The sequence below is a fragment of the Euleptes europaea genome, chromosome 3 (assembly GCF_029931775.1).
Source record: "Euleptes europaea isolate rEulEur1 chromosome 3, rEulEur1.hap1, whole genome shotgun sequence".
NCBI lineage: Eukaryota > Metazoa > Chordata > Lepidosauria > Squamata > Sphaerodactylidae > Euleptes > Euleptes europaea.
In genome coordinates, this window is record NC_079314.1 from 106,850,487 (window position 1) to 106,864,741 (window position 14,255).

At 42.0% G+C, this 14,255-nt stretch overlaps 1 protein-coding gene across 1 annotated transcript in view; it reads left to right on the plus strand.

Moving 5' to 3' along the window:
* The window catches only part of CACNA1C (calcium voltage-gated channel subunit alpha1 C), a 575,193-nt gene that overhangs the window by 497,479 nt on the left and 63,459 nt on the right, over positions 1 to 14,255 (plus strand). Inside the window, 2 exon segments of the mRNA XM_056845863.1 lie at positions 2,815 to 2,898; positions 3,440 to 3,523. Of these exon segments, the coding sequence (XP_056701841.1) occupies positions 2,815 to 2,898; positions 3,440 to 3,523 (168 nt within the window).

Below are 14,255 nucleotides of genomic sequence, written 5' to 3' on the forward strand. Positions count from 1 at the left end.
CTAAACAGAGTTACACTCATCTAAGAGCCAAACTAGCTGATGCAATTTTAGAGAAGAATTTGGCCAATTAAAAATGTCCTGGGCCCTCGCAGCATTTTTTAAATGGCCAAATTCTTCCCTAAATGGCATTGGCAGCCATGGGTCAAACCCCTGGCCATTGTAATGTCTAGTTTGGCCCCAAGTCCATTGAAGTCAGTGGGTTTAGAAGGGTGCATCTCTGCTTACACTAATAATTACACCAAAAATGACCATTTTTAACAATGCTTGTCATGTTTTGGTGGCTAGCTTTGTGATTTCCAAGATACAGCTTGAAGCGCTATGAAACCTTATAAAATAACTTGATAAGCGCTCATAGCAGGATTCAAAATACTGACCTTCAAGGCCATAGAAAGTTATAGTTAATACACAGCCTTAGAAACTTTGGGTAGTTGTCATAAAGACTGAAGTATTCAGACGGGCATGTTCCCTGAGTTAGCCTACTGGTAATGGGAACAGATTCCCTAACTTCACTGAAACATAACGGTTCTATGAACAAGATGTCCATTTTCTAGTTATGAACATTATCTTGCCAGTCTGTATGCAACCCTTGTGCTATATTGTTACTCAAGAAATCTGTGCTTTTTCTTTTTAATCTGCATTTTTCTCCTTCCCCATGCTGTAAATCTCTAATTACAGATTTATTCCAGGTCCACCTGGTTCCTAGAGATGCTGGAGATCATCATGACGCTCATTTATATGTTTTACTGTGAATTTCGTAGGGATGATGTTGGCTGATGTCCCCCAGTTTTGATTTCCTGCACTCTTTCTTCCTTTCCCAGTGCACCAAGCTCTTTTTCAATGGGATAACAAATGAAAGTCTGCCCTCCATGTTTTAAGTGTCCACTTTTACAGTAAGCCTGTGTTCCATGTAGTGCATGGAAAAGTCCCTTGTGTATTTCAGAAATTCATCTTATTTCTTTCTAATTCCACACTCTCTTCCTTTTTCTGCCCCAAAAGGTACACTAACAACTCCTGCAAATATTATGAAATATAAATTAGACAACATTTTTAAGTTCAGAGAGCTGTAACTGTAAAGCTCAGAAGGAAATGCTTGGTCAGTGCCTGGCCCAGTTATGGATTATAGCCATTTCTCTTTCTGATTCCTAAACCGTGTCTTTTAATTGCCAGTGATGGAATCTACTGCTCTTCCCCTCCCCACTCTTTTCTTCTTGTAAAGTTTCCTGGGAACTCAGACTCATACTTTACCCATGACCTGATCTTCCCAATGCTAAGAATAGCAACCACTGTGCCACTTGGGTTCAGTCTCTCTGAAAACAGTCCGCAGCTGGAGAAACATGGAAGTCAGATGGACCCAGACTTATGTAAATACCCAGAGTTCTGGGCGTGTGCTATTTCTTAAGATTGCAGAACAAGCGAAGATAATTTTAGAGCAGGATGCGGAGAAAGGAACTTTTGAAAGCCATGCATTATTGTCTTGAAAATAACTTGCAATCAATATCCCATTTTTAATCAAATAGAAGGCAAACCAAATCTTATTTTTAATTTGCATCAACAAGAGAGGAGAAGGGTTCAGTATATTAATGAATAGTTGAAATTCACATTAATTATGTAACATAAAGTACCTGGTTGAAAAATGGCAACTCTGATTATCCGTTTAATTGGGAAACGTTAAAAATGGGTTGGGGGAAGAACCTTTCTGAAAGCTTAGCTTATCAGCTGTTGGCTCCCTTTTACCCAATTGTGTAGGCTCTTTATTTGCTCAGTACTGCCCTACCTCTTGTACAATCTAGTGTGAGCTTATTTTTATCATCTATATTATAATACTATTATGTTTTCACTGATTCTGAGCATCAGCTCCCAAATGAGCCATGGCTTATACTGCCCTTACCCTAGTCTCAAAATAGGGAACACTGCAGCCCAGCCTTCAGCTACTAAATGGAACCTTTCGGGGCTGTGTACATAAAGTTTAGGGAGTATATCTGTTTTCTGTGTGTGGTACCCAACCAATAAGCCCCCGAGTTGCCCACTTGTCAACCTACAACATTCCCATAACCAGCAGTAATCATAGGAAAATATCCTCTTTCTGCTGTGTGTAAACAGAGCCCCATGGGGATTTGCATATCAGGTTGCGGATCAATGCAGTCATATGGAGGCAGAACAGAGCACTGATAACAGGAAAGAATTAAAAAAGAAACAGTAAAATCTCCACATCTAGACTTGTAGATATAATATGTGGTTCCTTCTGATGCAAATTTCCAGTAGCTGGGACCACACCAGAAGGAAAACATCTCCCATGCCACCTTGGCTCAGTGTGAATCAACCTTGAGTCTCATCAGAATTCTGCCCCGGTCTTAAAACAAAACCCCTGGCTTGTCTCTCTGCTCTCATGGTGTGAAACTAAAGTTGCACTTTTTAGTTCGACCATAATCAAACTACAAATGCAGGCCTAGTGGCTATGCAGACAAAGTAAAACTATAATCCTCCCTGATAGAAGAAAAATGGCTGAGCAGGGCATGATGCAATATTAACTAGAGGGAAGGGCTCCCCCCCCCCGTTCAGAACCTAAGGACCATTCCATCCTGCAGTTGGCACTCACAGATAGTTCTTACACATACATTAACATCCAATCCCCTTGGCCTCAATGGGATTGCTTGTTTGAGTGATGCCAATTTGTGAGGCAAAGCTCAGCCTTTAACTATTATTCTGAAGCCGTTTGGTGATACCAGGGCAGTAATTCTAATGCCAGTTTGAACTGTTTTTGTCTGTCTAACATTCCTTTTTAATCCCCATCCTGCCTGCCCTTTCCTTATGTAGGGTTACTTTAGTGATCCTTGGAATGTTTTTGACTTCCTCATCGTAATTGGCAGCATTATAGACGTCATTCTCAGTGAAACTAATGTGAGTATTACTCTACCCTCCCTAGGATGCCACCAAATCTTCCTTCTATTCTTCCTCCTCCTGTTTCCTTCTTTTTCGTTCTGGTTTATGTTTTCTTCCCTCTAGTCATGCTTTTATTGAACTTGCCGTCGTCCTTCTCCCAGGGGAAAAAAAAGAAGGGGGTTAGAATGCCTCCTTCTTTTTCACTCGTCACAGCTGTGACTGGTGAAACTGCAGAGTTAGGGTGACATGTGCTTTTTTTCCCTCCAAAAAACAAAAATAGACATGTTTGAGTGTAACTTTCTTAACTAACCAGGCTTTTGTTGATACCCTCCATCATGTTACAGAGGTTTGAGCAGCCAGTACTGTAGAGTGGTAAGAATCTCTTTAATATGCCCACGTAACCTCTTTCTTTTCTTATTTTTTTCTCTTCTCTCCCTCTTTCATGCTTTTTTATTTTTGTTTTTCTTTATTTTTATCTCTCTCCTTTTTTCCCTTCTCTTTCTTTCCTCCCCTTTGTTTCTTTCTTTCTCTTTTTCCTCGGCTTCTCTGCCACATGCAGCACTATTTCTGTGATGCATGGAATACATTTGACGCCTTGATTGTTGTGGGTAGCATTGTTGATATAGCAATCACCGAGGTGAACGTAAGTAGCTGGCGTCTGTCCATGAATGTGCCTGCTCTTAACATTCATTTGTCTCTTCCGGTTATTTTAATCTCTTCTTTTTTACTCTCTTCCCTTCTTCCCCCTCCCTTTTTATTTAAAGTTTTTTTTTTAAGGATTGCTTTCTTCAGTTGTTCTGAGTATTTTTTGTTTTTGCTTGTTTCTTTAACTTTTGGAACAACTTTGAGGATTTTCTGATTGTTGCATCATTTTCTTTCCCCCATAACCAGCCCGGCATGAGTAAAAACTGTATAGTAGGAAAGTCAATGAGAACTATGTGGAGTGTGCACACAGAAAGCAGGTCGGTGTCCTAGGAAGTTGCAAAAATAGTCCAAGCTGAGGACTGTGATTTCTCAAAGCTTTATCAGACTTCCCATGACACTGGGACCCTTGCCACTTCACAGAGATCTACAGAGCAACTCTTTCGAGGAGGAATAGTGGGAACCATGTGTGAAATGTTCTCTGCCAGGCCTTTACCATCCTAGGTTTCCCCCCAAACATAAGCACACAAAATCTCAAAAAGCTGCCTGTGTTCCATAATTTTTATGTATGACATTGACTGATATAATTTATTCTTCATCAATCTTCCTCTCACTTTGTGTGGTGAAAAACCTGCACTGAAAAAAAATATCCAAAATGGAAATGGACCATAATATCAAATTCACTCACATCACAAACGTCATCCAACACTTGATTGCTATAGTTAGCTTTCACCATACTAAAGAATAATAAGGGGCAGTGGGAGGGGGGCTGATGGGGCATTCCCCCTTCTCTTTGAAAGAGGGAATTTATGTACCGGTGAAAGGTGACAACGTCAACCATTGGTCCTACATAGTTCTACATCCTCTTCAACTGCTCTTACACTATAGCAATGACTATTATATAAGCTGATGTGACTAGAAAAATTAAAAAGAGGAAATTGTGTTTGAAAACATTCCCTTTTTAAAGCCATACTTCCCAAGTAAACTGTCAGAGCTTATAGGTGGCCATGTTGATTGATAGAAAAATACCAAAAACAACAGCGATATAATTGCTTTTTATTAGGACCAATTAAAATATTTTACTTGTTTATTTATTTAAAATATTTATATACTGTATCTTAAAGCTAGAAGCAGATTTTAAGAACAATTAAAAATATCAAACTCTTGGCTAAAGTCCCGGATAAAAAAAGATGTTTGGGCCTGGTGCCTAAAAGGGAGTAGAGTAGGTGGCAGGTGAATCTTAATGGGCAGAGCATTCCACAGACAATGTGCCACCACTGAAAAAGCTTTATAGGTAAGAACCTTGGATCACCGTGGCCTGATCATACTTCTCAAGGAAAGTCTGTAGCTGGTATATCACCTGAAGTCGATAAAACACAATACATGCCAACAAGAAGACCTGAGCCTGCAACCATAGGCCAGGATCCAGCAGCACCCCCAAAGTACAACCTGCCTCTTCAGGATCAGTGCAACCCCCTCCAGGACAGGCTGATTACACAGTCCTCAAACAGGTTTGTCACTGACCAGCAGCAACCCAGTCTTGTTGGGAAATGAGATTTCGTTCATTGATAGGGTTGCCAAATGTGGCGGGGAAACCCCCGCCAATCCACCTGGCTGCCTGCCAACCAGCTGAGGGTTGGCAGGCAACACATGCACGTGTGCCTGCCTGCTGCGCCACATCACTTGTGCTTTACACTCAGAAGTGCAGCATTGCAACGAGCCTTTTACTGCTCAAACTCCCAGTTTGAGTGGTAAAGGCCCCTTGTGATGTGGCACTTTGGGTGTAAATGGGAAGTGATGTGATTGCGTCAGCGCAGCCACATGCGCGCACAATCTTTTGCTCATCTCTGCCCCAATAACCTCCCGCTGGAGGAGGGGGGGACCTGGCAACCCTATTCATTGAACCTCATCCATCCTATTATGTTCTCCAGGCATCTGTTCAGTACTTCCCCAGCCTCACCAATCTCAGCTGTTAGGGAGAAATAGAGCTGGGTGTCTTTGTGTAAGGTGGCACCTGATCCTCTGAATCTGGACTGAAATGGCTCTGACTAATCCACCTCCTCCAAGGCTGCCTAAAGGTGCACACCTGCTTGAGCACCTTGCCCAGGAATGGAATGCTGGCCACCAGGCAGCAGTAGTTATTTAGTGCACTGGGGTCCAAGGAGGGGATCTCATGACTTCCTCTTTCAAAGCAGTCAGAATTACACATCTTCAGCAAAGAGATGTTTATTACCTCCCAGACCAACTTCACCAGCCCTGTCTGGCTTGACATCAACAGCCACGAAGGGCAGTGGATATTGTGGGCCATCCTCTTCATCAAGCCTCACCATCTGAAAGCCATCCATATAATTAGGACCAGACTGTGCTCCAGTGGCATCCAGAAATTGAACTGAGCCAACCATGCTATCCTATTTGTGGCAAATGTGAGCAATTTTACCTGCAAAATGCATCATAAAAGAAACACAGAGGGCCTGTAGGTTTTCTGGTTCTGCATCCTTAGAGGTCCAAGGTAAGAGCCCTCTCACAACCCAGAAAAGCTCCAAATTGTGTGGATGCAGTGTGGATGTAGCTGAGCTCACTTTACTGCCATCACCACCACAGAGGAGGCATAATACTGTTTCCCATCTTTGTTTGTTTGCAGTTGCTTTGAGTTTTGCTCCTAATCATTTGCCCAACCACCTCATCACCGAAGCTCCCTGGTAAAGCAAGCGGCATTCTGAGCATGGCAAAAGTGTGTTCCAGATCATTTGTCTCAACAGTTAGTTCATCTCTGCACACTGCACATCATGCTGAACTGTGACAGGAAACACAGAGCTCAAAGGTCATCAAGGGACCTCAAGGGTCATCTAGTCCAACCCCCTGTACAACTCAGGAAATTCACAACTACTCCCCCAGTAACCCCTACTCTATGCCCAGAGGAAGGCAAAAAACCTCCAGGTCCCTGGCAAATCTGGCCTGGACCACAATTCCTTCTGACCCCAAAGTCAGGAGCACTAACCTTGCTCACCAGAAAGTCCCAAGAAACACCAGAAACACTCTGAATTCATCAGCATCCTGGGGCAGACCATCCTAACCAGCCCCTGCTCTTACAGCGGTTCTGAATATCACAAATAGCAAGCTTTTGAGTTTCTGAACATCCAATGAAGAGGCCCAGGGAACTAAAAAGGTTGCTGTTTTGTTGTATTTTGATTGGTCAGAAAACATAATGTCTTTAGAATTTTCTACAGACCAACTTGGTATTTACAATCTTTGACAGTTTACTGAGAAAGCAACCGCACTGGAAGCATTCTCAAAAATAAAAGAATTCTGGTAAACAGTAACTGGTAAACTATGGGGCTGATATGCGGTAAGATATTCTTGATAAATCTAATCGAACCCATTCCAGGTGAGATTCAGACATTGGCTCTTGGTCATGTTCTGACCAAGAAATATGGATGCCAGCCTCCAGGGGGGACTGGGGATCTCTCAGAAATACAGCTCCTCTCCAAACTACAGAGATCAGTTCCCTTGAAGAAAATAGCTGCTTTGGAGGGTGGATGTGACATTGTATCCCACTGAGGTCCCACCCCTTCCCAAACCCCTCCCTCCCTAGACTCCACCCCCAAAATCAGGAGTTTCCTAACCTGGATCTGGCAACCCCACCCCACCCCATCCCCCACTGGTGGCCAGGGGCAACCTGGCAACCCTACTTAGAAAAGATACCAAGTAAATGAGATTCATCAGATACATATTCCACTTCCTGTTTGTCAGCCCCACAATTTATCGGAAAGCATACATTTGGCAGGGAAGTTTTAGTCTATGTTCACAAAACTGATGACTCCTTAGCCCATTTTAGTCACTTATTCTCATAAGTGACATATATGGTTAAAAGTGAGGATTTAACCCAATTTTTGTTTAGCATATATGCAGCTAAATTTAATCTGTCCTTCTAATCTAAGAAAACAGCAGTATCAAGTAGTCTGTTCTAATTAAACTGATTTTAAGAGTTAATTGAATGTTGTTAAATAGGGGAGTTCTCAATTGGTATTGAGCTTGATGCAAGTTGCTTATAATAGCCAAAAAGTTAAATGGGGTTCTCCTTTCCTGCATAGGTCTCCCAAATTTTACAAATGCCATTAATAATGGTTCTCTGAATCCCCTCTAAAGATTAGCCTCCTACTATACAGTCCCTACAGAATTCTGCACATGTCTTTTTATTATCTGGCATGTTTAAATCTTCTCTTTTTAAACTTTGCTATTAATTCCTAACATTTGTTACTAAGAAATTAAATGGTTTTGATTTTTTTCTTTTTTGATTTTTTTGCACAATATCTGATGCACTGATAATTGAAAATCAGTTAAGGATGGAGTTTGTTCTGACTTGTTTGAAATCCTCTTGCACTTATAACCCTGCTGAATAAGAGAATGGATGGTACTGTATGTTGATTTGTCTCATCAAAATACCCCTGCTGCCTGCGGCATTTGGTATGCAAACCATCACCCCAGTAAATAGGCATTAGTAGCTGCAGACTGGAAAATTTCCATCTTCCCAGACAAAAATAGTTTGTTGATCAGATGCATCTGCCTTTTGCCCTTCCCACTATGGGCACTTTAATACTTTGCACACAGTGTGAAGGTCTGATCAAATCTGCTTTGTCGGCCTGTGGGCTGACTTGTTTTGCATCAGCTAACCAGGAGGGGATGGGAGGTGAGGGAGGATGAAAACTCCCCACAAGCTCTAGGCAAGGTAGATTTTAATTGGATACCAACACCAGGAATCATGCACTAGCATCCTGATCAACAGCAGCTAGGCCTGTTTAGTTTCTAGTAGAAACCCAGAAGCTTCTGTATTGGGAGCAAATGAGAACACTCAGGTTTGTTCCATAATGAAAGTGAACCCTTCTTGGCATGAGTTACTTTGTCATGAAAGGTGATGGATGCTTTGAGCAGGAACACTCTGTAAAGTCCATCTGGGACTTTGCTCCGCAGCTATAATTTGACTGGGACACACTTAGTTGCCAAAGCAATGTAAGGCAAGTATAGAAAACACAAAGATATTTATTCTAGTAGCTTATTGTGTGTGTGTGTGTGTGTGTGTGTTTGTGTGTGTGTGTGTTTGCATGTTTGCTGGTGTCTGCTTGTCTTTGTATGTCATGAGCTGAATTTATTTTAGATTTGGAAGACAAAAACATTACTTAGAGCATAGGAGGACTACAAGTGATACATTAATTCTGGAACATAAGTGCTTACAATGGAAGCCATACATGCTGAGGCCAGGGGAACTTTGCTGATAATCTAGGAAGAACAAATCTTGGCATAGCTAAAGGAAAATCAACATGTTTCATGAAAGGAGACATAATTCTATAAGACCTTGATTCCTCATGAAGTTCAGAAGTTTTTCTCACCTTAGCAGTATAATTCCTTACTTCCTCACATGAAAACCTGGCCACAACAATACTTACTTGCATCACCTGTATAGGGAATTACATCTGTTCACTGACTATAAAGCTAAATGAAAATACAAAGCAAGGTGAGCAAACCATCTGCCACATCATTCCAGAATAGGCTCAACTCACTCTATCACCTTACAATACTGGCTGAAAGCTGTGCATCTGATAGATACTTTGGTGTACCAGTAAACAAGTGCCAGCCAAGAATGCAGTTTCTTTTGAAATAAGCACTTTCAGTTTCCTGAAACACTAATGGCTAGATACAGACTAACTGGGAATTTCTGCTCATTCCCCCTTCCTGCTACAATCCCTCCCCCATGCCATTCCTCAGGATCCCCTATCCCCTAGGAAAAGCATTTCACGGAGATCAGTGGGCTGCAATGGAAAAGGTGGAGGCAGGAAAATTCCATTCTGCCGCTGGAAAATTTAGCCTGGAACTGACCCCAAGTCTGAATTTATGAAAAATAAAGACGCCTGCAGTCCTCCCAGAAATGCAGATCACAAAGCATACTTTTGATTCCTATAAGAGGTGGTGACAAAGAGCACCCCTAAATGAAGACAATTTGCTATGAAATGATCTTGTATAGAGAAGATTATACAAGCCTCATGAGAAACAAAATACAAACAAGGGAGAGACCCATCAGAACTTGGGGGGGCTCTCATTTCCCCTCCCCTACTATTTCCTCTTTCTTTTCTCTGAAAGACCCCATAGACTCCCCCCTTTTCCTGCTTCCTTCTGTTCTTCCCACCCACCAGCCAACTACCTTTATCTGTCCCCCGTCTTCAGCTTTCCCTCCTTCCCTCCCCAACCTCTACTCAGTTGCGCACTACATCACACTGGCTTTCATGGGGTAACTGTTGTTCAAGAGTAGCAAGCAGCTGGGCTTTGGTGAGTCATATAAGTTATCTCATGGTTGCTGCCTAGCCTGGCCCTGATGAGTCCTCCCTCAAAGGCTAATACAACTCTGGAAAGGGCCCTGCCCTTCCCCCTGCCTTTTACTTCCAGAAACCAAGGCTGGAATCTGCTGGCAGTACCATAAGGTTGCCTAGCACAGGCACCAAGGACATTTGTTTCTTAAAGATATAAGTGCTGCTTCTATTATTTTGGGTTTTTTAATACTCCCCCCCCCCCCGCGTGAGTGTGTGTGTGTGTGCTTTAAGATTTCAGATTTTTCTGCAAACCTGGGGCTGTTCTCAGACCTATATTTGTAGGAATATAGGACTTGTTTGTCTATGGCCCCAATCTCCAGATTTAAGTATCTACAGATGGCATCATATTGAGAATGATATATATTGATAATCAGGCTGCCCACAGCAGAAGGGGTCTAGGGAATGGTCTGAAGGTACTGGTCTAACCCAAGTCTGGCCAGTACTTAGATGGCAAACTGGCATGTCCTCCATACAGGAAGAGTGGGAAATAAATGCTACACGTATAAAGGCTCTTCCACCATTAGGGAACTAACAACACTGACACGCTATTTTTGGAAAATAAAATATAAATAAAGCTTCCTAGATTATGTAGGGTGGCAGTGATAATTCAGCTTTATGTTCAGATTCTCAGAGAATGGTATCCTCCCCCTTTTAAACCACAACAGTACCATTGCAGGATATTCAAGGAGTGTTAATGAAGCCTTTTGATGCTTCGCTCAGGTCTGATTATGGAGCAGTGCCAATAGGTAACCTTTTTAGAAAATATTTTTGGGGATGTGTACACCACTTTTTTTGGTGCTTAAGTGAGTCTCCCTCGAAGTAAAATGTCTAGTGAACAGGCTGTCCCTAGCAGCAGGATGCTCTTTCCCACTTTACACAGGGATACCATGCAGTGCTGTGGATATTAGGTAGGGAGAGTACAAATGAAATGCTGGAATAAGAAATCAGTGTTTTAAAACATTTTGCAAAATCTCAAAGAAATCCAACCCCAGTTTTTCTTAGGAAAATACAAAGGATTCCGGTTACTGTAAGAAGTTTGTAACATGTATTATTTTTAAGCAGATAATGCTTTCAGACTGCAGTGTAAAGCTGTGATACAGAACCCTACTAATAGGAGTGTGTGTGAGAGAGAATGTATTTATTATCATAACTACATATATTTAGATCTCAATTTATTGTGTGGATTTATCAATGTCTGCATTATTGGCTGGTGATGGATGTGTGTGTGTGTGTGTGTGATTTTAGTACATTTCTATCACTTGTCCTTTCAGGATGTCTCAGGGAGTATGAGCCCATGTACCCAGGCACACGTCTCTATGTATCTGAGTGGAGATATATCTCTTAGGGCTTGTGCACACATTAACTTTTACCCCTTGGTTGCTGTGCCAAGAGGGTAACTGCTTTGTTTACCTCTAGGTAGCGGCAGGCTAGCTCTAAGCAGTGTCTAGAGCTAATTCATTAGAGGTAAGTGAGAATCCATTGGGGGAACTATATGGGAAATGTGACATCTCCTTGGGGTAGATAATGTGTGCACAAGCCTTAAAAGTATAATTGAGCTTGTGTGTGGATGCATACACCCAAGTGCCTACGTATCTTGGCATGTATCTCTGCTTGCAATAGAATTGGGGGTGCATGTTGTCTGCATGCTTCATGCATGTGCATATTTATTGGCATGGTCCTGTTATCCTGAGCATGGCACTGTAAAGGTGTGAACACGTGGGACTACTCCTAAGCTTACATTTATAATGAACCCATACTCTCACACACTCACACTGAAGTCCTTGCATTGTGTAAGAACTAATCCTACACTGTTCTGCTGTGCCACTTTCAAGATGTAGGTGTCTTAGTCAAGTGTAGAAATCGCTGCAGAGCATGTCTTCTCAGCTGCACCTCGTAACACTACCGTGACATCAAGCACTGAGCACATCAAACATCATTCCAGGTTAAATATCTGGCACTGAATTTTTTTATAAGAAGCCATGGCATCATTTCCGCCATGTTCCCTTTTGAGCTGGCTTGCTTTCCAAGCCTGGCCCCCATTTATTAGCTTTAGCATTATCCTTAGCATTAGCTAGACTTGTTCCTACATTTCCATTGCCTCAAATTAATTTAAAGTTTTGTTTTTTGTTTGCTGGTTTCCCTTTACTTTCCTACATCTTTACTTTCCTGCCAGTTCTTCAGATTTAAAATCTACAAGATCAGTTTTGTACCTGTGTACTACTTTTAATTCTGGTAACACTGAATAGACAGACAGATGAGTGTTGCACGTAAAAGCGGTCTGTAAGGAAAAACTGGTTCCAGATACAGGTGTTGTTTTAAAACCAATATATGTTACTGCTGCTCTGCCTTTGCTCCTGACTTCCCTGAAATGAAATCCAAAATTCAGCCCATATTCTGTATGAGATACTCTTATTTGCCTGCCTGTGCACTCGTAGCTAGGGCAGTTCCTCAAACTAACCATTTTTGGGCTGAGCCAAAGAATGCTTCTCTGCAGATTGTTACACTCTTCCTCTTTGCCACTGAACAGCATGTTGGTTTGGGGGGATGCAGCTGTCAATGACCAGCTTTCTACTATGCATGAAACCAATACGGATAATTCCCTGGTTTCATAAATGTATAATATGTTTAGTAAGCCTCAAAAGACATACTTTATTTAAGTAGTAATTGTGAGTATAATTATGGAACATGTGAACCTTAATTGGTTTCTTTTCAGTCTCTGATTTTTTCAAAATAATTATTGGCTTCCTGCCCCCTTCCTAACCCCCTTTCAGGCCAGGAACTTACCCCTTTGCCCTTACTTGCAATTACACCACCTTTTTAGGTGGCGTAGCCCCGTGGAATGCTATGGAGCATTTCCACAGGGCTTTCAAGTAAGGCAGTTTTCTGTCTTCCAGGGTGGGGGGCTGAATCCTCCTTCGAAGGCGGTACGGCAGCACTGCCTCCAGCCACCAGCGCAGCCCCTCCCCTCAGGAATGGGCTGCCCTTTTCTATATTTATGGGTAGTTGATGTTACTTATTGTTTTAGTCAATAATGTAACCTGATAAATTAGTACACCTTCCTGGTGGTGATGGAAAACTCTCATTACTGTTTTCTAAAATTTGTTTTTAGTAGAGAGATCAAGGATTGGTATGTGCTGTACCTTTATGTGTAAAGTAATGGGGAAAGGCAGGCAAGCCTTCAGCCTCTGATAATGTTACTAATGGGATATACAACCCCCACCCCACCCCGAGAATCCCATCAAAGAAACCAGAAAATAGCCCTACAGTTGTTAGTGGGCCTTCCTCCTTTTATAATTTTCTTCTTTGGTGTCTGTTGCATCTGAATCTTCATTTGCTGCAGATTTTAGTGTTACAAGGTTACACGTTTACTTGGTGGGATATGTGTGGCAAATCAAAAGCCATGAAGAGGGGAGGAGCTCTGCTCTTCATCAAGCAAGATGAAGGTATACAAGAGTTGCAGAGATGTGGAGAGGACTGTGTGTCCCTATATGCATATAGGGGTGGGTACCAGTGATTATAAAGACATTTGTGTGTATCTATGGTATTAAAGGCGAGTGGAATTTCTTTCACCCGCCTGTGCATGGCTAGCAATGTTTGTCTATATTCTGTGTTCCTGTCAAGGAGCTTGAAAGTGGTATTTCTTATGTGTGAATGGCTGTGAGCATGTAGGAAGGCATATCTGGGTTGCATCCTAGGCAGGAATGTCCAGGTCATAAGCATTTGTCCATGCTTTAACATGAAAGTGTTTGAATGTCTGAGTGTGCCTGTGTACAATGAAAGAGATAAAGGAAGGAATATTGTATATTCAGTTCTAAAGTTTCAGTGAATTATTTGGAAGACATAATTTAGGACCCAACCATCTGTGCTGTAAAAAAGCCAGAATAAAGTACCTGGATAATTACTGGCAGTACTATAGAGGAGGAGATATATGCAGATGTAACAGTCCCCCAGACTCCAGGTGTGACTACTTAGACTTATCTCACAAATAGACCTGTTTAGTATCCTCCTCAAGCAAAAATTCAGTAACATCCACTTTGTGTCTGATACTGGAGAAATCAAATTTCCTGATATGCTTCTAAAAAGTTGGATTTGATTTTCAAATTCTCAGAACCTTTTGAAGGATCAGCAGGCTGGCTGGGGGCTTGTGACTCAGGGGCCCTCCAGAATTGAATCCCCCCCCCATGGAATGTACGCTAACTGTCCCCAACCCTTGAGAACATGTAATATTTTGTCTGGTCTACCCACAGGTAAAACTGCAGCTTCTTAAAAGTACCGTATTTTTCGCTCCATAAGACGCACTTTTTTCCTCCTCAAAAGTGAGGGGAAATATCCGTGCGTCTTATGGAGCGAATGCCGGCTGGGCGCGTGGGCGTC